Source organism: Rhinolophus sinicus, linkage group LG01 (genome assembly GCF_036562045.2).
Source record: "Rhinolophus sinicus isolate RSC01 linkage group LG01, ASM3656204v1, whole genome shotgun sequence".
Taxonomy (NCBI): Eukaryota; Metazoa; Chordata; class Mammalia; order Chiroptera; family Rhinolophidae; genus Rhinolophus; species Rhinolophus sinicus.
In genome coordinates this window covers 203,593,070-203,614,474 of record NC_133751.1, presented here as the reverse complement: position 1 = coordinate 203,614,474, position 21,405 = coordinate 203,593,070, and the positions used below count along the sequence as shown (strand labels likewise).

Genomic DNA, 21,405 nt, shown 5'->3' with positions numbered 1-21,405 from the left:
GAGACCAAGGTCGGGGGTCAGGGCAAGCTGGGGGCGGGTCCTCATGCCTCACTCAATACCACCCACCACCCCAAACACCTCCCCTGGCCCCAGCCACACACACACTGCTTCCAGAGTTGAAGTGAGGAGAGCTGAACTTGAAAAGGCTTTTCTTTCTTTCTCTAAATAAATGAGCTGTCTTCTGGGGCTGCCCCAGGCTTAAATCTCCCAGGATGCCCATTACGTGCAGCTCCACCCCAGCCAAGGCACCCCTCCCCTCGCCTAGGGCAGTGGGTGGGGTAAGGGGCCCAGCCAACAGACTGCCCATGGCCCTCAGCTCAGCTCGTCTGGCTCCTGGGGCTCCCTAGGGTAGAGGGATCCTGGCGGATGGGTGCGGGGCTCCAAGCCCGCAGACGGGGCCCTAGCCCCCTTTCCCCCAAAACAACCCGGCCTTTGGCCGGGAGCCCCGACGGCCGTCCAATCCCTGCCATCTCGAGGCCCGAACGCCAAAAGCAGGGTGGCAGGTGCGGGGCAGGCTCGGTCAGCCCCTCCCGACCCCGCGGCTGCCTGTGTGTCGCTGCACAGGATGCCTCGGGGAGGGCGGGGCCGAGGGCACAGGGCGATGGGGCCGCCGGGGCCATGCGGGTGCGGGTGTCCTGCTCCCAGCGCTGGCCGCTCCCAGCGGTCTCAGCCCCGCGCACGCACACGGCTCCTGCGGGCATACTGCGCCCGGGCATGTGCACACACGCTCACGTGTCGCGAGTTGTCGCCTGCCCCCGCGCGCCACACACTCACGCACGGACACACTGGAGAAACGGGCGCGCCCCGCGGTGCAGCGGAGTCGCGCCGGGCGGGGGCGCAGCCCCTTTATTCGCTTCAAGAGGCTGAAAACTTTCTCAGCGCGACGACCACGAGCGCCAGCACCACGCAGGTGGCCAGCAGGGCGGCGATGACGATGGCCGCGATGGCACCGGGCCCCAGCGAGCCTGCGGAGGACGGAGGACGGAGGGCCGCGTCAGCCCCTGGCCCAAGCCCGCCCTCCCCCTTCGTTTCCCTCTTCCCCTCCCCCTCCTCTCTCCGCCTGCCCGTTCCCTTCCGCCCCTGCCCTCCCCACCGGCCGCGTACCGCCGCCCTGATCCAGATGCTCCCTCGCGGTGCTGTCCTCCGGACTCGGTGCGGCGGTGGGGGCCGGGGGACCGGTGGCCGCGGGCTCCCGGGCGGGGCTGGTGGTCTCCACTGGGCCTTCTCCCGACGGCAGCTCGGCGGGCTCGTTCCACAGGGTGGGTGCGGGCTCCTGCGGGCCCTCGGCTGCAAGGCCAAGGACAGGCGCTGGAGCACAGGCAGTGGGGCCGACGTGGACATCGCCCGCCCCCGCGGGTGACCACCTGGGGAGGTGGTGCTCTGTGCGGAGATGGGGGGCGCGCCTGGTGATCAGCACTACACTAGCCCTCCAGTGTCACAGGTGAGGCAACCGCGGCTGAGAAGCCACGTGTAGCCCCAGAGTCCCCACTGGGGCCAGGCTTCTTCCACGCCGAAGTGAAGACAGATTGATGGGGGGAGGGGGAGAAAAAGGACAGGCCGGCTTAGAAAACAGCTGTGAGAACCCAGGTTTGGCAGCAGAGTTAGGGGGTCATGGGGCAGGGCGATTCCTCTCTCCCAGCAGAGCCTGGGACACCTCATCTGAACCAATGGGCTCTATAGGCCTGGGTGGGGTGACACCTGTGAGGGACCCCCTTCCCCTGCAGGGCAGACACAGGTCAGCCTTCACCAGGGAGAAGAGGCCAGGAAGGTGAAGCATCAGCGTCCCTGCCCAACCCGGCCCCATGAGGCTGGAGGGGACCACTGCTGCAGGAGGTGGAGAGGAGAGGTCCACCCACACCCCAGGCCAGTCAGCCCCGCGTCTCCCACTTGGCCCTCGCCTGGGTAAAGCCATGCGACCCACAGGACATGGGGTCTAGCACCCGCTCACGCCTGTATGTGTCTGAGGCTAAAAGCCCAAGGGGCCTGTACATCCTAAGGAACTGATGCCAGCACATTCTGTCTCCAGACAGAACAGGGCCAGAGGGGTGGGCAGGGGTATGTATCTGTGGTCTGTAAGGGAACTCCAAGGAAAGGGTGGGTGTCCCCTGCCCCCTATACAAACTGGGGCTCAATCAACACATCCGTCCCTGGGCAGCCTTTTCTGCAGGAGCCTTTCTCTGCTCATGGGTGGGGGGTTAGTAGGGTTTGGGGTCCCCAGGGGCCCCAGAGACCTAAAGCGACAGGCCTGTGTGCTAACCCCAGCCCCATACCCCTCACCATTTTCTATTACCCACACCTACCCCCACCCTGGCCGTGAACCCCGCAGCATCACCCCAACCCTGGGCTCATCCATCCTCCTCAAACAGGAGAACGCAGCCACCTAGCGAAGTTCCAAATGAGGGTGGCAGGTGGGCTCAGGCCTCCTAGCGCAGCCCTGACCATCGGCTGTAGGGCTGTAGCAGGGTGGGCCTTCAGCCTGGCCCTGAGTGTGATCTGGGGCTGCTCTGAACTCACACAGGGCCTCCAGGGCTTCCCTGCCAACAGCAGCACCCGGGGCAAAGCCTGAGGAAACATCAGCCAAACCCGAATTCGGGGCCAGTCCTACAATAACTGGGCTTTCAACAATGTTAAGGCCATGAAAGACAAAAGAAGGTTGAGGAATTCTTCCAGCTTGGAGACGAAGGAGATGTGACAACGAATGCATATGTTCCTGGGTGGGGCTGGAAGAGCTGCTATAAAAGACAGTTTGGGGTGCACTGGCCAAATTTGAGTAAGGCTGTGGTCTAGATACTACATGCATGTTCCTTTCCTCATGTGGACAACCGACTACTTATGTGAGGGAATATGCTTGTTCTTGGGCATTTTAGGGGCAAAGGGGCATGCCTGCAACTTACTCTCAAATGGTTCAGCGTTCAGACAGGCAGATGGGTAGATAGAAACAGGAAGACAGAGATAAGAAATATGGCAAAATGGTGGAAACCGGTGAATCTAAAGTGTTTCCCTGAAAATAAGACCTGGCCAGACAGTCAGCTCTAATGCGTCTTTTGGAGCAAAAATTAATATAACTCCCGGTCTTATATTAATTTTTGCTCCAAAAGATGCATTAGAGCTGACTGTCCGGCCAGGTCTTATTTTGAGAAACACGGAATCTACTGGAATTCGTTGGGTTATTCTTGCAACTTTTCTATAAACGTAACATCTTTTCACAATAAAATCCTACAAAGCCCCCTAGTTCCTGCCCCTGCAGCCTCTCCCAGACCCAGGCTGGCTCAGCTCAGAAGCTTGCCTGCGGGCAGGGACCACAAAGCTTGCCCAAGTTGGCACCCTTTTCAGAAAACACTGCTAGCAAGGAGGCCCCAGGGGAAAAGGCCCCAGCACCCAGTGGGGCAGGGGTGGGGGGAGCTTTCCTCTCAACTGCAGTGCTGGGTCTGGGGGCCATGGTGGCCCCACCAGCTGCAAAGTTGTTCCTGTGAGGATGGACGAGTGACCCTAGCAGGCCTTCCTTGTCACTGTGGCTCTGCCGCCTTGTAGCTGCCGTGGAAGGCTCCAGGCCCAGGCCCCAGGCATGCTGACCTCAGGCTCCAGGGGGCTGGGCAGAAAAAGGCCTGAGTGTACCCACCACTTGGCAGGCCCTGAGGTCTAGGGCTTGCAGACTGTCTGTCTCCCCAGATAAATGGAGACACCACTGGCCCCCGCTTGTCCCCCATGACCCCCACCCCGAGTCAGGACAGCAGGCAGGCACCTCCCTGCCCCACCACTGCCGGCCAAAGCTCACCTCTGTCTGCCAGGCACCTGGCCAGGGAGGCTGTGGCTCCTGGGGCTCAGGCCCAGCCAACCTGGGTGGCATGTGGGGAATCCGCTCCAAGCTCAGAAGGAGTGACAGGCCCCATAGCCCCTGGGAGGGCAGGGGCTCACTCCTGGAGCTAGCCACCCTCTGCCCTTGCTGGAGCCCGGGAGCCATCTCTGGGGAGAACAGGCCCTCTGAGCAGGGCAGCTGGGAAGTGCACCCAGGCCCTCTCCCCTCCTCTCCCCTGTGACCAGCCTCTCTGTTGCTCCCCACAGAGGCCTGGCTCTTCCTTGCTTCACGGCCTGGGCTGCCTCCTCCTTGCTGACTGTACCTGCCTTCAAAACCCAACCAGTCCCTGAAGCTTGAGCTGAACCCATGGGCTTCCAAACCCAGTGGTCTGGGTCCAGATCTGTCTCCGTCACACTTTCACCCTGGGATCTTGGCAGACAGACTTCACCACCTTCTTCTTCATTCTCCCGACCTGTGAAATGTGGGTTGGACCGTGCCTCTCCCAGCCCACACAAGTGGGTAACCATGCTACCATCGTCAGGGCTGCCTCCACCCTGGGTCCCTCTGGCATGAGCCACATGGCCAGACAGGCTAAGCCACTCCGTGTGGTGTGGTCTTCTGGTGCCCACTGCCACGGGAGAACCCACTCTCCTCCAAAGTCTGGTCCGGGGCTCACCTGTGCTGGAACAGCCAGGGCCTCAGGGGCTAGCCACCAGCCTCCAGCAAAAGAGGTGCAGCTCCCAGGAAGGGGCTGAATCATTTGCTTATCCTCACCTACATGTCTCTGGATTTTGTCAATTTGCTGTAGTACGAGGGGAAAAAACGTGGAAAGGCAATAGCCCACCCTGCCCCCAGATCTACCCGTCTGGGAAGCCATGACCAGCAGCAGTTGTCAGAGTCTGCCGGCAGCAGGCCCCAACTGAGGCGGGGAAGAAGTGCCAGGCAGGGGGAGCAGCCTGAGCAACGGTGCAGAGGACGGAACCCATGGGCATGTAAGGCGAGTGATGGGTCGGCCGCAGTGACGTTAGTTAAGTGAGGACAGACAGGGGGAGGACCAAAGAGGACCCGTGATGAGACCCAAACTCCAAGGACCAGAGTAAACAACATCTGCGACTCTGCTCTAACCAGGGAAATGAGGAGAAGTGGGGGCCTCGTGACACAGGCCTGGGCACTGTGGGCTGTCCCGCAGCCCCACCACCCCCAGCCGCTCTGCCTTTCGGTAAATAAGTTTGTTTAGCGCTCGCTCTGACCACACGGCCCCGAGGCCAGGCGCCCTTGCTCACAGACGGCCTTTGTGCAGGCCATGAAGGCCCCTTTCATCCCTGCCCTGGCCTCCCGCCCGCTCAACCTGGCCTGCTCCCCCTCGCCAGGAGCTGCGGCCACAGGCGACCGGTGGGGAGGGCCCAGGCCGGCCTGGACCTGAGCCACAGGGCCACTCCTTCCTGACCTGTCGGCTCCAGGACCCCTGCCCACCGGGCAGCGGTCAGGGGGCTGGAGGGCCTCGTATATACCTCCCAGAATGGTGGGAGGAAGGACAGCCAGCCAGAACCCCAAAGACTCCAGAGTGGAGTTGGCCTGCCTGCCCTCGGTAGGACACGTGGAGGGAGGTGAGCCCAGGTGAGGGCCTGTGACACCAAACACGAGGCTGACACCCAGGCATTCCTGTGGCAGAGGACGAAGCCCACCCACCCAGGCTGAGCACACACAGCCTGATCCAGCACCTCTGGCCGGCAGCCTGGCTGGGAGAGCTGGCTGCTCGGGGAGCCGGAAACTGCAAGGAGCTCCCCAGGCAGCCCCAGACCCCGGCAGGCAGGCGCCAGCCTTCACCTCCACCACTCTGACCACCAGGCAGGAGCACGTTTCATTGGGATGGGGCGGGGTGAGGGGGCTGCAAGGATCACAGCCCCAAGATCTAGGCTAGGGAAGACGCCGCCCTACGCTTTGGGCCACTTCCCCCGACTTGCCCAGCCCACACCTTCCCCACCAAAAGGGAGCTAGGCGTTTCCCCAGCCTGCGTGGTGTTCTGCCCTGAGACCTCCCTGCCTCCGACAGAGGGTCTGGGACATGTGTACACAGGTTGGGCGCTACCACATGCCAGACCCGACCTGAAAGCTCACGTGTCTGAACTTGGGAGGCCCACAGTCCCCTGGAAGGGAGGCTGTCACCACTGTACAGACGAGGACAGGCACAGAGAGGCTGAGAAACAGCCAGGAGGGATACAGCCAGAAGCAAAGCCAGGCTGCTGGCTGCTTCCTAGGGCACCTCAAGAGAGGCCCCCAGGCTCCTCACCGTTGCCTACTGCTCCCGCGTGTGTCTAAGCACGGCCGTCCCCCAGGCCTCCACCCCCCAGCGGCTCACCCTGGGCCGTGCACACACGCCTGCCATCCACCCATCCACAGACACTTCCCCAGAGCCCCCGACTCCCCACAGGGGCCTGAAACACTCCTCTGGCTACCTCAGGGCCAACAGAGATTACTTTCTTCTTGGAAAAATACCCCCCGACCCAGCTGTGCCTTTGCTCTCTCAGGCTTCAAAGCCAGCCTGGGCCAGCTCCTCCCAGGGTAGAGCCCCAGTCATGCCAGGACTGGGGCTGAGGTCCTGGGCACGCGGCCCAAACCTGTGGGGACCCTCCTTCTTGCTGGGACCCAGACCCAGCCACTGGGCCTCAGTGCAAAACCTAGTCCAGGGTCTTCATGGTTTTGCTGAGGCTCAGGCCCGGTGCTCCCTCTGGAATTTTTCCCAAATTGGGAATAGCACCTGGGTCTACACTCGTGAAAGACTTTTCAGAAAACCAGCAGGGAAGGGCTTGCAGGGTTTGAAAAGTAAACGGCAGGGCTCTGTGGTCTTCTGTGCAGGGGCCTGAGGCCTCTGGCTCCCCAGCCGCTTATCCTGGCCCTGTGCCCCCTGTGACTCCCAAGTCTGGGAGGCTGCAGATTTTAGGGTACTAGAGTAATCCCTATGTCCCCCAGGCAGCTAACATCCCCGGCCCTGCTTCCCAAGTCACTCTCCTACTTCAGAGGCCATTGCCCCCGTCCCCGGGGCTGGAATTCCCCGACTGCTGCCATCTGTCTCATGGGAGCCCTCCGCAGAACCACCCCAATGGCCGCCCATCTCCTGCGAAGGGCTTCCGCCCTGTGGGCATTGGCGAATTTGGTCCAAGGTACTTCTTGGCCCTGGAGGTCTTGGTGCTTCTTCCCACCTGGAGGCTGGTGGCAGCAGAGCCAAGGGAGCACCCTTACCTGTGAGCACGGCAGGAGCCAGGACCCCGGAGAGGAGCAGCAGCACCACGCGCAGGGCCTGACGGAATGCCATCCTGGCCGAGTGAGCACGGCCGGCCGGAGAGCAGGATGCACTGAGGACTGAGCTGCTTAACTTCAGGGCGGCGGGAAAGAGGTATCAAAGGGCTGGGAAGGGTTTTCATCAATGCAAACTCTGTCCTCCTGGGACACCGTGCCCGCCCCCCACACACGCCAACACACACACACACACACACACACACACACACACACAGAGAGCGGAGCTTACAGAACAGACCGCCTTCCCAAATTCTGGAGCAGCCCCACCCTTTCTCTCTCTCTCTCTCTCTCACACACACACACTCACTCACTCCTGGGCCATTGGAAGTGAGAGATTCTCAAACCTCCATGAGCAAACACCCCGGACCCTGGAAAATGCAGGTGCTCCTAGCACTCTGTTTAGTGGCTCTGGATGTGGCCCAGGGCCCAGGCTCAGAGACAGGGCCCTACGCAGTGGGCACTGAACGGCCGGGGTCTGCTCACGGCTGGGTTCTAGATGGCTGGCTGGGAGCGGACTCTCCACAGAGTTTGTTAAAGCAGCACAAGCACTTTAAACAATTTCAGTCCAAACTCCCTGACAGCTCTAGTCTCTTTCCAGAAAAGCCCATGTCATTAAATGCCATGTGTCCCTTCTTTTCGCTATTCCCCCAGGTGCCTGAGACTTGAAATGCCACCTGTATGCTCGTGACATGTGCTTCCCGCCCGGGTCGAGCCCAGAACTTCAGCCCCACTGCCCACTGCCTCCCCAACAGCACATGGGTGTCTAATGAGCATCTCTTACGTGACATTGTGCAAAACAAACCTGACTCCACTGCCTCCCTGGCCCTGCGCAGTCAATGGAATCCCAGCCCTCACTTTCCAGACATCCTAGCCCCACAAGTAAGTCATCAAAGTTCCCTCTCTATCTTACTCCCCACATCTAGTGGCTCAGAAAGTACTGCCAACACCCCCCTACTTCACACCCTTGTGATTTCCCACTGCACTTAAAAAAGCCAACCTAAGGGCTTGCCTTGGCCCTGCTCACCTCTCCCACCTTGCTCAAATTTGATCCTACCTCAGGGCCTTTGCACCTGCTGTCCCCTCTCCTAGAGAGCAGCCCCTCAGCTCCTTAAGTGGCTATCTCCTTGTCACCATTCAGGTCTCAGCTGATGAGTCAGCCCCTATCCACCCATCACATCACTTTCAATTTCTTTGCACTTCTATTTATATGAAACTTGTTTTTCTTTTTCGTTGTTTTAAATTTTTTTGAGGACTAACATACAAGGTTGGACAATTATGTTTGTGAACTCATCCTAGAAAATGTGCTACATACCTCATTGCTGAATATCACTATGATCACCTTCAAAGTACTCCCCTTGGGAAGCTATGCACTGATGCCAGTGCCTAGTCCACCCTTCAAAGCAATTTTGGAACTCTTTTTTTGGAATGGCCATCAGAGCTGTCATCATATTACCCTTGATGTCCTGAATGTCATCAAAATGTCTTCCTTTCAATATTTCCTTTATCTTTGGGTAAAGAAAGAAGTCATTGGGGGCCAGATCAGGTGAGTAGGGAGGGTGTTCCAATACAATGATTTGAGCTGGGGCATTGTTGTGATGCAAGAGCCATGAATTGTTGGTGAAAAGTTCAGGTCGTCTAACTTTTTCATGCAGCCTTTGCAGCACTTCCAAATAGTAAACTTGATTGTTGGTCCAGTTGGTACAAGTTCACAATGAATAATCCCTCTGACACCAAAGAAGGTTAGCAACATCGTTGCAACAAGTTCTCGAACTTAATTGTCAAAGCTCGTATGCTGTGAAGTACACAGATCTTATGTTTACAGCTTGATAAACTTTTATACAGGTGTACACCTGTGTAAATGCCACCCAGATGAATAAACATTTCCAACACACCTGCAGGAATCCCATCGGATTCCATCAAATAAATGGAATCCAATGACATGAACTCTTGCGTCTGGTGTGTTTTGTTCAGCATTCTGTGACATTCATCCACGGTTGCATGTAGCTCCTTCATTCTTATTGCTGAACAGTGTTCAACCATCTGAATATGCTGCGGCTTACTCATTCCTTTGTCATTTATCTGTGTTCATTTCGGTGATTTCCAGGTGTGAACTTTTATGAATAAAGCTCCAATGAATATTCTTGTACGTCTCTTGCTGGACATGTACCCTGATTTTCGTGCTTGTCTTTACACCTCCAGACCGAATCACTGGGGCAGAGGGTGGATAGTCTTCAGGTTCTCTAGATGCTGCCCAGCACTTTTCCAAGGTGTTTGTTCCAATTGATGCATCCTCACCACCCCTGGTGGTGCCTGTCCTTCTATTTCTAGCTGTCTGATAGGTAAATGGCGGGGTCTCACTGTGGATGCGCTTCCATGACTGATGAAGTTGAGCACCTTTTTTTATAAAGCAGCCAATTTTTATTTTTTTAACTTTTTATTTTAAGTGTGTTTTTCCAGGACCCATCAGCTCCAAGTCAAGTAGTTGTTTGCAATCTAGCTCTGGAGGGCGCAGCTCACAGTGGCCCACGTGGGGATGGAACCGACAACCTTGTTAAGAGCACCGCACTCTACCAACTGAGCTAACTGGCCGCCCCTTGGGCACCTTTTCTTATTGACCACAGGAATATCCTCTTTTGTGAAGGGTCTGCTCAATTATTTTTGCCTATATTGTATTTATTAGGGTGGTATTTATTTCGGAAGGTGTGTCCCACATAAAAATCCTTTGTCAGGTACATGTAACAGCATCTGTAGATGAAGTGCGCATTGCTTGTCTGTCCGTCCCCACCTGGGAAGCGCCAGGGCAGCAGAGACTTCATGTTTGGATTCAGCCAGCTGCGGCTTCTGGGACAGATTTAACCATGAGCATCTTCTCACTGTTGATTCGTTTGTGCTGCTTGATTGCTCAGCCTCCCATCCCCATCTTTCTGCTCCCCGCAATGTAACGGAGAAACATAATGTAGTTAGACCCCCAAATGCCACTCCCGAGACTTTCCTGCCAGCTGACTTCCTGTTAGCATCTGCCAATGGGAGGCACTGGTGGGAGATGGGAAGTGTGGGGAGAAGCGACTTCTTTCTGCTTCCGATTTCTGACTGTCTCTGGCAGCAGCACTGGCCACAGTAACATCAGTGACAAAGGGTCAGGTGGCAGTGCCTGCAAGGACAGGCACAGAAGGCTGGAAGTGCCAGCTCCTGGGTCATCAGCAGGCAACCGAACCCTGACTTCAGCAGCCTTCATGGGCAGCACGGTGGCCTCAGAGCAACCTTTCTGCTCCTTCCAGACCAGGCAGGTGTCAGTTACTAATGTATGAGGAACCTTGCCTTCCATCTTTTGCTCCTTCACTTTTACATATTCTTTTAACAAAGTCCTGTATTAAATCTCTTCTGCTTGAAATACCTAGAATGGACTCTTTCCTAGTCAGACCCTGACCAATGCAGTGCTTTGCACCTGGAACGGTCCTGGGAAACAGACCCTCCAAGATAGGTTTCTGAGCTTGGTTTGCCACCCCCTGCTGCTGAGTGCAGACCTCATTGCCAGTGGAGAATGAGATCAGGTCACATACGGCATGCTGTGTTACGGCTTGTGGCTGTTCAGCAAGAAGTGCCTGCTGAAGACAAGGCCTACTGAGCCACGTCAATGCTGCACTTGATGTTTATAGAAGTGATGATGATCAAAGGATAGTGGAGTGAACGGGCTACTTGTTACTGCACTGGGTGTTCACAGAAAAGGACGATTTCAGGGCTTTAAATTCTAAGGTCTGGGTCTCATCAGGGAACAGACAGAGCATTTCCATTGGAAGTCTTTGTTAAAAATCTCATTCCTTTTTTGTTATTTTATCCTTTAGATTCCACATGTAAGTCAGGTCATGTGGTATTTGTCTTTCTCTGACTTATTTCACTTAGCATAATACCATCCAGGTCCATTCGTGCTGTTGAAAAAAAAAAATCTTCCTTATACACGGCATAAAATCAAGCCCCAAATTTGCATGAGTCGCAGAATTACAATCTGAAGTTGAATTCATAGTCATGCCTGTTCTCCTAGGCAGCATGTATGGCACTGATTGGGAAGGAGTGGGACCTTGAGATCCGGAAGGAGGATGTTTGGGTTGATGCAAATCGGACAAACTTCTACCCACAAATCCCCAGGCCACTCTTGCTGAAGCAGCAGGCTCTTCTGTCTGAAGAGTCTTTTCTTGTCTGAATAATCATCTCATCTGTGCGTTCCCCTTGCAAGATGCCTGTTCTCAAGACTCACCGTGACAACCCTTCATTGCCTCCACATCCTTAACTAAAGGCAAGGAGAACAGAAACAGTCTGACCTGGGAAGAGAAAGGTACACACTAAAACAATCGCTAATTATGCTAGCAATAAATTAATAACTAAATACTAAGATTTTGCTAATTTACACTAGTAGAAATCTGGAGGATATGTGTGGGAATGAATTCTAAGGTAGTAGACTAAATGGACAGGATATGAGTGACCTTAGATCAGGTCAAACGTATCGATGGGGCGTGTTTAGTGGAGCTTCTAACTCAATGTTTAGTTCAAGTATCTAGAAGTAGCTTTAACAGCGTGGTTGGATGAATAAAACCTCAATTCAACAGTAGCCTGGATTCAATGAGATGGAGAAGCCTGATGTAATGAAGAGCAGGGAAGCCACAGATTTAGGAAGGAAGGAGTGTTGGAGTGGATTTGCGATAGGTGACTCACACATTCGCCACCACTCCAGTGTCCTCAGGAGGTTCCAAAGTGCACTCCCTTCACTGAGGCTTGAGATGCATTCGTAAGACTCACATCTTTGAAAAAGTATGTGGTGTGTGTTCTCTGCAGGCCTGTGTTGATGGGATGCCTGATTTCAGTAGGAATAAGGGGGATGCAAACACTGCAATGAATAGCAAAGACGGAGTGACCACAAGAGTGTTTTGACCCCTAGGAATAAAGCAGATGGGCAGCTAACTAATGCACTACTTGATATACAAAAACGGACAGGTGAACAGAAATCTGCACTTCCTGCAATGGGGCATCAAACCTCTCACCTACTTCCCAGACCCAGACTCTCTTGATAGAAAGGGAGGCAACATTGTGTTGGTGAGAAAGGACTCTGCAAGATGGCCACAGGTATAAACAGTAAATCTCCCCCAAAGGTCCCGGCAGCCATAGACTGGGTAGCTGTGCCTGGGGAAGGCAGATACGCATAGCTTCTGGGACCACTAGACACTGGCACTGTGCTGACACTAATCTCTGGAAACCCAAAATGCCACTGTGTTCACCAAAGTGAGAGCTTATGGCAGTCAAGTGGTAGATGGGGTTTTGGCCTGAATCCATCTCAGTGGATGAGAAGCAGGGAAGGAGGGTGAGGCTGCAGAGGGGTAGGGGCATGTGTAAGCCATGTCACCAAGCCCTTAATGTGTTTCATCAATCCATCAGACAAACTCAAGATAAAATTACTACGAATTTTAAGACAGTGAATAGTATTTCAAATTAATATTTGAAATCTTAATTTATATAATTTTATATTTATATAAAATGAGAAAAATGGCAAAGCACTCTCTGACTAGACAAAAAGTCTAAACTGCTACAAAGATTATTGCATGATTAACCTTGTACATATGTATTTCTGTAATGTCGGAGGTGTATCTTTAAACAAATATTGAACTCTAGCTAGAAAAAGATTGTTTTTCACAGTATGGGTTAGCAATTATGAAACTACACTGGTGTGTCCTAGGATTGAGCAAATAAGGAGATAAGACTGAGGATAATAGGAGCCAGTTTCTTGCTGTTGGCGAGAGGAATCACAAACATGGAGAGCAGGAAGATTCGAATGGAGCCTGTGGGATCATATTAGAATTAAAGACATCAGTCAGGACTCATGGTATGTAGAGATAAGTTATGATGAGGTACACAGATGTGTGCATGTATCTGTACGTACGCGCGCGCGCGCACACACACACACACACACACGGCCTGTCTCTACCTGTCAAGACACCCCAGTAGCAATAAGCATGACCAGGAACCAGATTCTGGTTTCTGGATACCATTCCCTACTAAAAGGAACTACAGCTCCTTGGAGAAATGGTGAATTCTAAATCTGGGGTAGGGAAAAAAGTAGATGCTGAGCCTAGGCTACCTCAGGCCAAAGGAAGGAAATGCTCAAAGAACGATGGGGACATGCAGAAGGACACGGAAGTCAATTCGGCGGGGCTCCAAATGGACAATTTGTGCACAAAAAGTATTGTCCGATTATAACCTACACAGTGTGTTCACGTGCGTGCATGCATGTTTATGTATGGAAAGCTCTTCCTGACCAACAAATGGAAAAGGAAAGCTTAGCCAACATCCTAGCAATTGTTCAAGAATCACCAATGGCTGCTAAGACCAGTGGATGAAAGTTTGATGCAGAACTGGATATGTACACGGTCTCAATGCTTCTCCCTTTAAGAGAAAATCATTCCGGTGCAGACACCTGGCCGACAGCACCGTAACCAAGTGATTGGCGCTGGCATCGCCAGTGATGGTTCAAACTGACATGTGCTTGGAGATGACGCACTGAGGACATAACATCACTGCTGTAGCATTCCTGCCCAATTGCATCATCTCAATCAAACCACGAGAAAACACCAGGCAAACTATGGCCACCCTACAAAATAATTGTCTGGCATCCTTAAAAAAACATCAAGATCTGAAAGACAAAGACAGACAGAGAAGTGTTCCAGATTAGAGGAGACTCAAGAAACATGACAACTAAATACAAGTGATCAGAGAAGGCATCCCACACTGTCTTTCCTTATAAAAGCCATTAGCAGAACAACCGGTGAGATATGAATGAAGCCTGAATATTAATAGTATTGTACCACTTATTTCCTAATTTTAATAACTGTTCTGTGGTTATGTAAAATGCCCTTGTTTCAAAGAATACACCCTGAGATACTTAGGGCTAAGGGATATGATGTCTGTAGCTTACTCTCAGATGGGTCACAAAAGTTACCCTGCGGTGACCAGCTGCCTCAGACGGGGCAGCGCAAGGCTCATAACACCAGCCTGGGCCAGGGAGCTGTGTCCTACACAGCTCGACTGAGAAACAACGGCTTGAACTGGAGGGGGGTGGGGGCAGAATAAGGGGAGGAAAAGTTACTGAGAGTCATTACTGAGTGTAGTCACCAAGAAAAAAAAAAAGATGTGGCAAAACATTAGCAATTGGAGAATCTGGGTTAAAGCTACCTGGGAGTTCTTGCTATTGGTCTGGCAAGTTTTCTTTAAGTCTGAAATTACTCAAAATACAAATACCCCCCTCAATGAAAAAAATCCCCATTTTTCAATGACTAAGTAATAGACCTAAGCAGTGACCACCGATGAACGTTAAAAATGCTCCACCAGAGATCGAGTAATACTCCACTGTATAAATGTACCACTTCTTTATCCAGTTGTCTAGCCATGGACACACAGGTTACTTCCCTACCTCGGCAATGGTAAATAACGCTGCAGTGAACACAGGGATGAATGTATCTTTTCAAATTAGTGTTTTGGATTTCTTCAGATAAATACCCAGAAGTAGAAGTGCTGGGTCATGAGGTCGTTCTATTTTTAATTTTTGAGGAATCTTCATACTGTTTTCCATAGTGGCTGCACCAATTTGTAACATGGATGGACCTAGAGGGTATTATGCTAAGTGAAGTAAGTCAGAAACAAATACCATATGATTTCACTTATTTGTGGAATCTAAAAATCAAAACAAACAAACAGAAACAGACTCAGATACAGAGAACAAACCGATGGTTACCAGATGGAACGGGAGTTAGGAGAATGGGTGAAAAAGGTGAAGAGATTAAAAAGTACAAATTGGCAGTTACAAAATAGTTATGGGATACAAAGTACAGCGTAGGGAATATACCAGTAGTCAATAATATTGTAGTAACTATGTGTGGTGCCAGGTGGGTACTAGACTTAATTAACAGGGTGATCACTTCATGAGTTATATGAATGTCTAACTACTATACTGTACATTTGAAAATAATGTAATACTGAATGTCAACTAATTTGAAAAAATTTTTAATTTTAATTAAAAAAAAACGCTACGTGAAAGAACTTTTCTAACGGGGAGTCCATCTCACAGCAACAGAACTGACTGAAGAATTCTGACCCAAGTAAAGATGGGAGAACCATACAACACTGCCAGCCAGGGTGACTGATGCACACACCACCACCCCTTAGGTATTCTTGGAGAACCTGAATTTAGTCACGATTCTAGATGGGACCCCCAATGACAGAACACATTGGGAGTGAACACACTGACACCTTATGGATGCTCCCTGCTTGGTGTGTTTCACGATGGATCCTGACGTGCTTATGGTGTAATTTCACATGACCAAAGACAGACAGTCAGAAATCCAGGTAGGTGTGTCTATCCCTGACACGAGCTCACCGGGCTTGTTTTGACGGGGGTCTGCCTCTGTAAAACTGCAGAGGGTCCTGTCAAGCATCGTCAAGGAGCCACACTGAAACCCAAGGGCTACACTGCAAACACCAAGCGTCACCAGTATGCTGCAAGGATGGCCAGAGGCACACGCAGATCACGCCAGCACACTCAGGAGGTGAGAGCTGAAGGAAACTTCACACCATCAGCTAGGCCGGTGGTTGCCCACTCAGGTTGTCCATTTAGAATCTAGGGCACTTGAAATTTTGGAGTGATGGAACCCACCCCATTCCAGACTCCAGGACACTGAGCTTAGGTGTGGATTTTTGTTTCAAGTTCCTCAGATGACCTGGGCCGACCCCCTCATCTGACAGGCAAGGAAACAGGCCCAGCGACAGGACAGGAAGCAATGGTTAATAACGAGGCTGGAGCAAATGGCCCGTCTCCTGGCACCTGCACACTCCCAACCTGAGGGAACCTCTGTGCACAAAGACGTCTAAGAGGAAGGTGACCCTATTTAATAGGCTCTACTGCACCTGCGTATGAGCACCTCCTCCCTCGCAAAACAGCCTACACACAGAATTTATCAAGCATTTACATGTCGGGCACTGTACTATGCATTTCCATTTGAAGTTATTGATGACAGCTGGCTGACAGTTCCCATTCCACAGATGGGGAAACAAATACTTGACCAAAGTAGGTGGTAAGATCAACATTCAAACCTGACAGCTGGACTCCAGGACCTCCATTCATGAAACCACTCACAGGTTCACTCCACAGGGTACCTTAGACAAAAATCACACACACACACCAAAAAAACTAGATTCTGTGTAGAATTGGGAGGTGCTAGATACAGCAGGGCCGGGCGGGCCCTTGGAAACAGCTCTGGGTTCACGGCTCTGTACACAAACGGAAGCCAGAGCCTTGCTGAGCCCCTCACTGGAAAAGCCTGGTCCTCCGTCTACAGACTACACTGGGGTAGCTGCTAGGATTCCTTCCCCTGGTCAGTGTGCACAACCTCTTCCCCTTTCAAAACAGAAGACCAAAGAGAATGACTGAGCAGACTGCTAACTGCCAGTGCTATACCCATCCTTCCCATTTGCTCTACACAGAATCCCCAAGGTATTTGGGGTGGCAAAGCACTCAGCTAAACCCCCACACTTCCAGCCTTTCTTACAGTGGTAGTTATAGACCTACATCCAACCGAAGACTTAGGAGTTGGGTGGACTCCCCAAAAAGCTCCTTACAGGGGGCTGAGCAGGGAGGCGTGCTCCTCTTGCCTGGAACACGGGCATGATTGCTGGTACTCTGGCAGTCACCTTGGACTAGAGTGACTAGTCTAAGAGGGTGAGTCGGAAAGAACCGAGGTCCCTGAGCCACAACAGCAGCCTTGGCCTGATGACCTTGAGCGATCCTGGTTTAGGCCACTGTCACTGTGGTTTCTGTTAGAGGCAGCCAAAACCTCGTCCCAACCCAGTGACCCTTTTCAGGACCATTTCTCATGCTAAAGGAGGAATTCAAAGCAAAAAGCAATTTGCTGTCGAGGGAAACTCGTCCACCACACTTTCATGGGGGAGGACAAGCAAACAATCTTTAAGAAATGATGTCTCTGCTTCAAGCCGCTGGACGGAAGTGACTGCTGAGGTGACCGTGAGTTCTGTCCCAGATGTCAGCACTTTGCCAGCAACGAAGCGGGAGGCAAGGGCAGCTTTTAGGCCACAGGACAGAGCCACTCTCTTCTCTTGCTTCCCAGCATCTACATGCCAGTTCTCCCAGATGGCGAGCCATAGCTATGGTCTTCTTTAGCTGCACAACATTCGTACTGATTAATCCCCAGAGGGAAACGCTCCAGGTTCCCAGTGCAGCACTGGCAATACGGAAAGCTGACTATCATGCTCAGGGCATCCGTCATGCTCAGGGCATCCATCATCAGCAGCAAAATGAACATGGCACATCTGGCAGGCACTGCAGCTTCCTCCTCAGGAACTGCCTGCACCCAAGCAGGGCCAAAGCCATCCTGCAGAGCTGGGCTTTCTCCTTTTCGTTCCCAGACAGCCATCAGCTAGGAGGCCAACTCCCATTTGGGGTGTGCTCTTGGTGGTGCCTGTTTCAAACATGCGTGCCTGCTGCTCTTTTGATGAAGTTCCCTTCCCACCATGGAGGCAGCGGAGAAGCAGGGCCGTCTCACAGGAGCACTTGTTTCATCAGTCATACACACACCTGCAATTTTTACTAATAACATAGAAAGGGGCATTTTGCATAAAATAACTTTTCATTTCTCCATCTGATTAAAAATAAGATAATGTATTTAAAATGACACATACTATGTGTAATATATATATATATATATACACACACACACACATATATATATATGTATATATATATATATATATATAAAATAGTTGCCCTAAAAGAAACTGATTATTCAAAATAAAGCCAGAAGTATCATTATCTATCCTGAAATTAAAAAGAAAAAAATAATCCCTCAACTTAGAGCCAATGAAAACTTAAAGGTCCTTGATGTATACGCATAAACTCATTTTATGCAATTATTTCTCCCAAATGGCCACAACAGCGTCTCCCAACCCACATGCTCTTCTACAAAGTGACCTTAGCCCTCTTTCCATCAAGGCAGACGGGGACGTTCAACCCCTTAAATCTGAGTGGGCTCGTGACTGGTCTGACAGAACAGCGTCACAGAAGTGGACCATGTGACTTCTGAGTTTACGTCAGGAAAGGCGATGCAGCCTCTGCCTGGTTCTCTGGGGGAAGCCACGTGCCCCGTAAGAAGTCCACATGAAGGTGCTGTGTTGGAGAGGACACCCAGTTCCTTCCGCCATCAGCCTGCCGATTTCCCACCCCACAGCCAGCACCACCGCCAGCCCCACCAGGGAGCTGGCCACCCCAATCCCACCTTCCTAAGACGGCAGCCCCAGCTGACAGCGGAGCCCTGCCCGAGGTCCTCCTCACACAGTTGTCAACAAAATGAAGGGCTGCTGTGAGACAGTGCGGGGTAATTTGTTACGCAGCAACAGAAACCAGAGCACCAACTATCTTGGGGAAAGTCTCCAAAATCAAAAACATTTTGTCTGGGTATGTTTCTCAAATCTCTGAATTGAAATATCTGGAAGCAAACAGTGTACAAAACAAATATCTTAAAACTCAGGAAGAGTTCAGATAACGTGCAAATACGTTTACAGAAAGGGGTAAGAACATGGAAGTGAAAGAGTAAATCAGAATGTGGAAAAAAAGAGCAAAACTGCAACAGAAACAAACAGGCATTCCTAGGGAACAGTGGTTTCTTTCCACGAAGTGACCAAGTCCTCAGGTAGGAGCAAGGCTCCCAGCTAAGGAAATGGAATGTTCCATGACTAATATGACTTTGTTCCCTCGAATCTGCCTCCCCCACCTCCAAATGCTATTTCTGTCTTTCTTTCTTTCCCGAACAAGCACAGAGTGGAGCCCAGTTTGGAAGGTGTGGGCTCCTCCAGAGGAACAGCACATCCAGGGAGGAGGGTCTGTGGGGTGAGGGCAGGACACGAGCCACAGGTCAGCAGAAAGGGACAGTAAGAGGAGGAAAGACATTTGGTCAAACTTACCCATGTCTACCTTGACCTCTACATTTTCTATCACAAAGAACCAGCCAGTGTTTCGAACGTAGTCTGGCCAAGTCCCCGCTGCTTCCATGTCTTGGGTGCTCACAGGTTTGGAGCTTTTCCATGGACCAAGAGAACGAAGGGTTTAGTGCAAAACTCAGCCTCAACAAAGGCGAGTACAAGAGGTGCGCTCAGATAGAACACCACCAGCTTTTATTTAAGTTCTTTTTATTTTCCTCCACACTGGCAAAAGGTCCGAGGGAGCTTAAAGTTTTGTAAACATTTTAACTATCCCTCTTCCCCACCCCCCACTTTTGAATTTACAAAGCAAAGGAGAGCAGGAGTCCCAATTTTAAATGGTTCCCCATCTCCTCATGCTATTTGATCCAAAAACTATATACAAGTTTATAGCAGTCTCTGTATAGTTATTGTACACGTTTCGGAGGGAGGGAGGCAAGAAGGGATAGGGAGACTGGTGATCCAAAAGAATAAAATAGAAACCAAATATAATCATCCCAAACCAAACTGCTCTCAGAGCAACTCCAGCCTTCTTCAGGCAACGATGACAGAAAGAAAAGGTGCTCTACCAGGAGCCACCCCAACTCAGCACTTCGTGCCCAGGGACGGACGTCCAGTGGCTTCAGACCAAAGTGTGATTGGCAATTCCAGATGATATTGTTTGGGGGAAGGGGGAGGCTGGTGGAGGCAGGTAGAGTATTTGTTTATAAATAGGGCTTGGGTACATTTATATCTGAAGTGAAGGGCTATTAGGAGGCTACGACCAGAAGCCAACACCAGGCTCTTTCCCCCGTTCTCTCCCTTCCCCGCCATTCTCCTGTATAGTGGTTTCCATGGATGAAGGTCTGAAAGATGATCAGGTGTGGTATGTTCTCTTTTCAGAAAAGGCAAGCAACTTGCCATTCCAGAATCTTTAAACAAAATCTTTTTGGGGCCACAGCAAGACACACACGCAATGCTCTGAGGAACCAGATGAAATTCCGGGCTTTTATCTGATGCACAAGTTTATCCCTATCCAAAATGAAATTATACAAATTCATACATATGGTAAAGATCCTAGCTGCCTCTTAAACGAGACAAATTTTCAGCAGAAAGGCCCAAAACAAACTGGTCCTAGTCCTCTGAAGTAAAAATATTTATGGGAAAAATCAGTTTTGTAAGAAAGGAAAATTAAGAGTAAGTCCCTCTCCCAGGCCACAGGGTCTCCTCTGTCCAATCGGGCTGCAGTACGCTGGGGGAGAAGGCAGCTTGCTTGGAAGTCACTATCTAATGAAGAAACATGAGTCCTTTCTCCGAAAGGATGCTCAGAAGGAACAGGCCAAGGGTGTGCAACACCAAACAATGCAATCTAAACTCCACCCCACTCAGGGCCTCTGGGATGCAAGCCCGAAGGCAGCAGTGGCCATGCAGCCTTCAGACCGGGAGAGTGCCGACGGCCTGGGGGACGCTCACGTCACAGTACATGGGTGCTTTGTTGCTGGCCAATGTCTGTTACCATGAACTCTCTTCACGACTGCACCAGGTAGACCCCTTGCCCTTATGGGGGAGGGGGGAATAAAATGAAGAAGAAAAACAAGATAAAAGGAAAAAAGTGACAACAGAAAGTAAATTGCTATTGGCAGATCCCAGTACACTTTCTGGGGGACAGCAGATGAAATCACGAGGTGAACACGTGCTGCCAAACACGGCCTTGTTGGGGAGAAATCCCAACTGCCACCCCCGAGACACGGGCTGGTCCACTCATCTACAGTCTGAGATGCTCACCAACAGAAACGGTTTAAAGATCTTGGACACAACAGGCTAGAAGGAAAGGCCTGAGATGATCGGTTCTGTGATTTGTTGCAGAGTGAGGAAGAGTAAATGCTAAGTGTTGTGTCCAAAGGTGGAGAATCCATGGTCAGCAGAGAGAGAGGGAAGGCCAGTCATTGGCAGGTGCTCAGTAGTCATCCACAGTCTCGATTTCACCCATATTGAGTCTCTCCGATGAAGCGTTGACTGAAAACCCTGCAGGAAAAAATGGCAATGAGTGACAGCTCTGTTTCCAAGTCCAGGCAGTGGCTACAATATAAGCTCTTGTTTTTGAGCATTCCATAGGGACAGTCAAGAGAAGAAGAAAGGAGGAGAAAGGTCAGAGCAGTGGTTTTCTGCCCTTCCAATGAGAGATTCTTTGTTTTTACTTCTTAGGGTTCTGGTATAATCTAATTAAGGCGGAAAAGCAAACACACAGCATCACTGCTTAAATAGAATTGCGAACCACTGCCCTAGAGAACTTTTCCTGAGAGGAGCCTA

The 21,405-nt window shown here is 51.5% G+C and overlaps 2 protein-coding genes across 5 annotated transcripts in view; both read right to left on the bottom strand.

The window, feature by feature from the left end:
• Window positions 1-790: 790 nt before the first annotated feature.
• SNORC (secondary ossification center associated regulator of chondrocyte maturation) lies at window positions 791-19,339 on the bottom strand. Of its 2 annotated transcripts, none has more exons than XM_074315139.1 (3): window positions 19,102-19,339; window positions 1,105-1,287; window positions 791-965 (listed from the first exon to the last, which is right to left on the bottom strand). In XM_074315139.1, the coding sequence occupies exons 1-3, from the start codon at window positions 19,187-19,189 to the stop codon at window positions 856-858; spliced, it is 381 nt and encodes a 126-aa protein (XP_074171240.1). In that variant the 5' UTR covers window positions 19,190-19,339; the 3' UTR covers window positions 791-855. The 2 variants fall into 2 exon arrangements, with proteins under 2 accessions (XP_074171240.1, XP_019595286.2); XM_019739727.2 differs by lacking the exon at window positions 19,102-19,339 and adding an exon at window positions 7,036-7,212.
• The window catches only part of GIGYF2 (GRB10 interacting GYF protein 2), a 119,027-nt gene continuing 116,931 nt past the window's right edge, over window positions 19,310-21,405 (bottom strand). For all 3 annotated transcript variants that reach the window (XM_019739766.2, XM_019739767.2, XM_019739768.2), the window contains one exon: window positions 19,310-21,120. In XM_019739766.2, coding sequence (XP_019595325.2) covers window positions 21,053-21,120 — 68 coding nt within the window. In that variant the 3' untranslated portion in view covers window positions 19,310-21,052. The remainder of the gene's footprint in view (window positions 21,121-21,405) is intronic.

Excerpts from the sequence above, each read along its gene's own strand:
- SNORC (XM_074315139.1), bottom strand. The coding sequence starts at position 19,189 with ATGGAAGCAGCGGGGACTTGGCCAGACTACGTTCGAAACACTGGCTGG. Across the intron at positions 1,288-19,101 it reads AGAGGTCAAGGTAGACATGG|CCGAGGGCCCGCAGGAGCCC; the intron begins GTAAGTTTGACC and ends TTGGCCTTGCAG. Across the intron at positions 966-1,104 it reads GCATCTGGATCAGGGCGGCG|GCTCGCTGGGGCCCGGTGCC; the intron begins GTACGCGGCCGG and ends CGTCCTCCGCAG.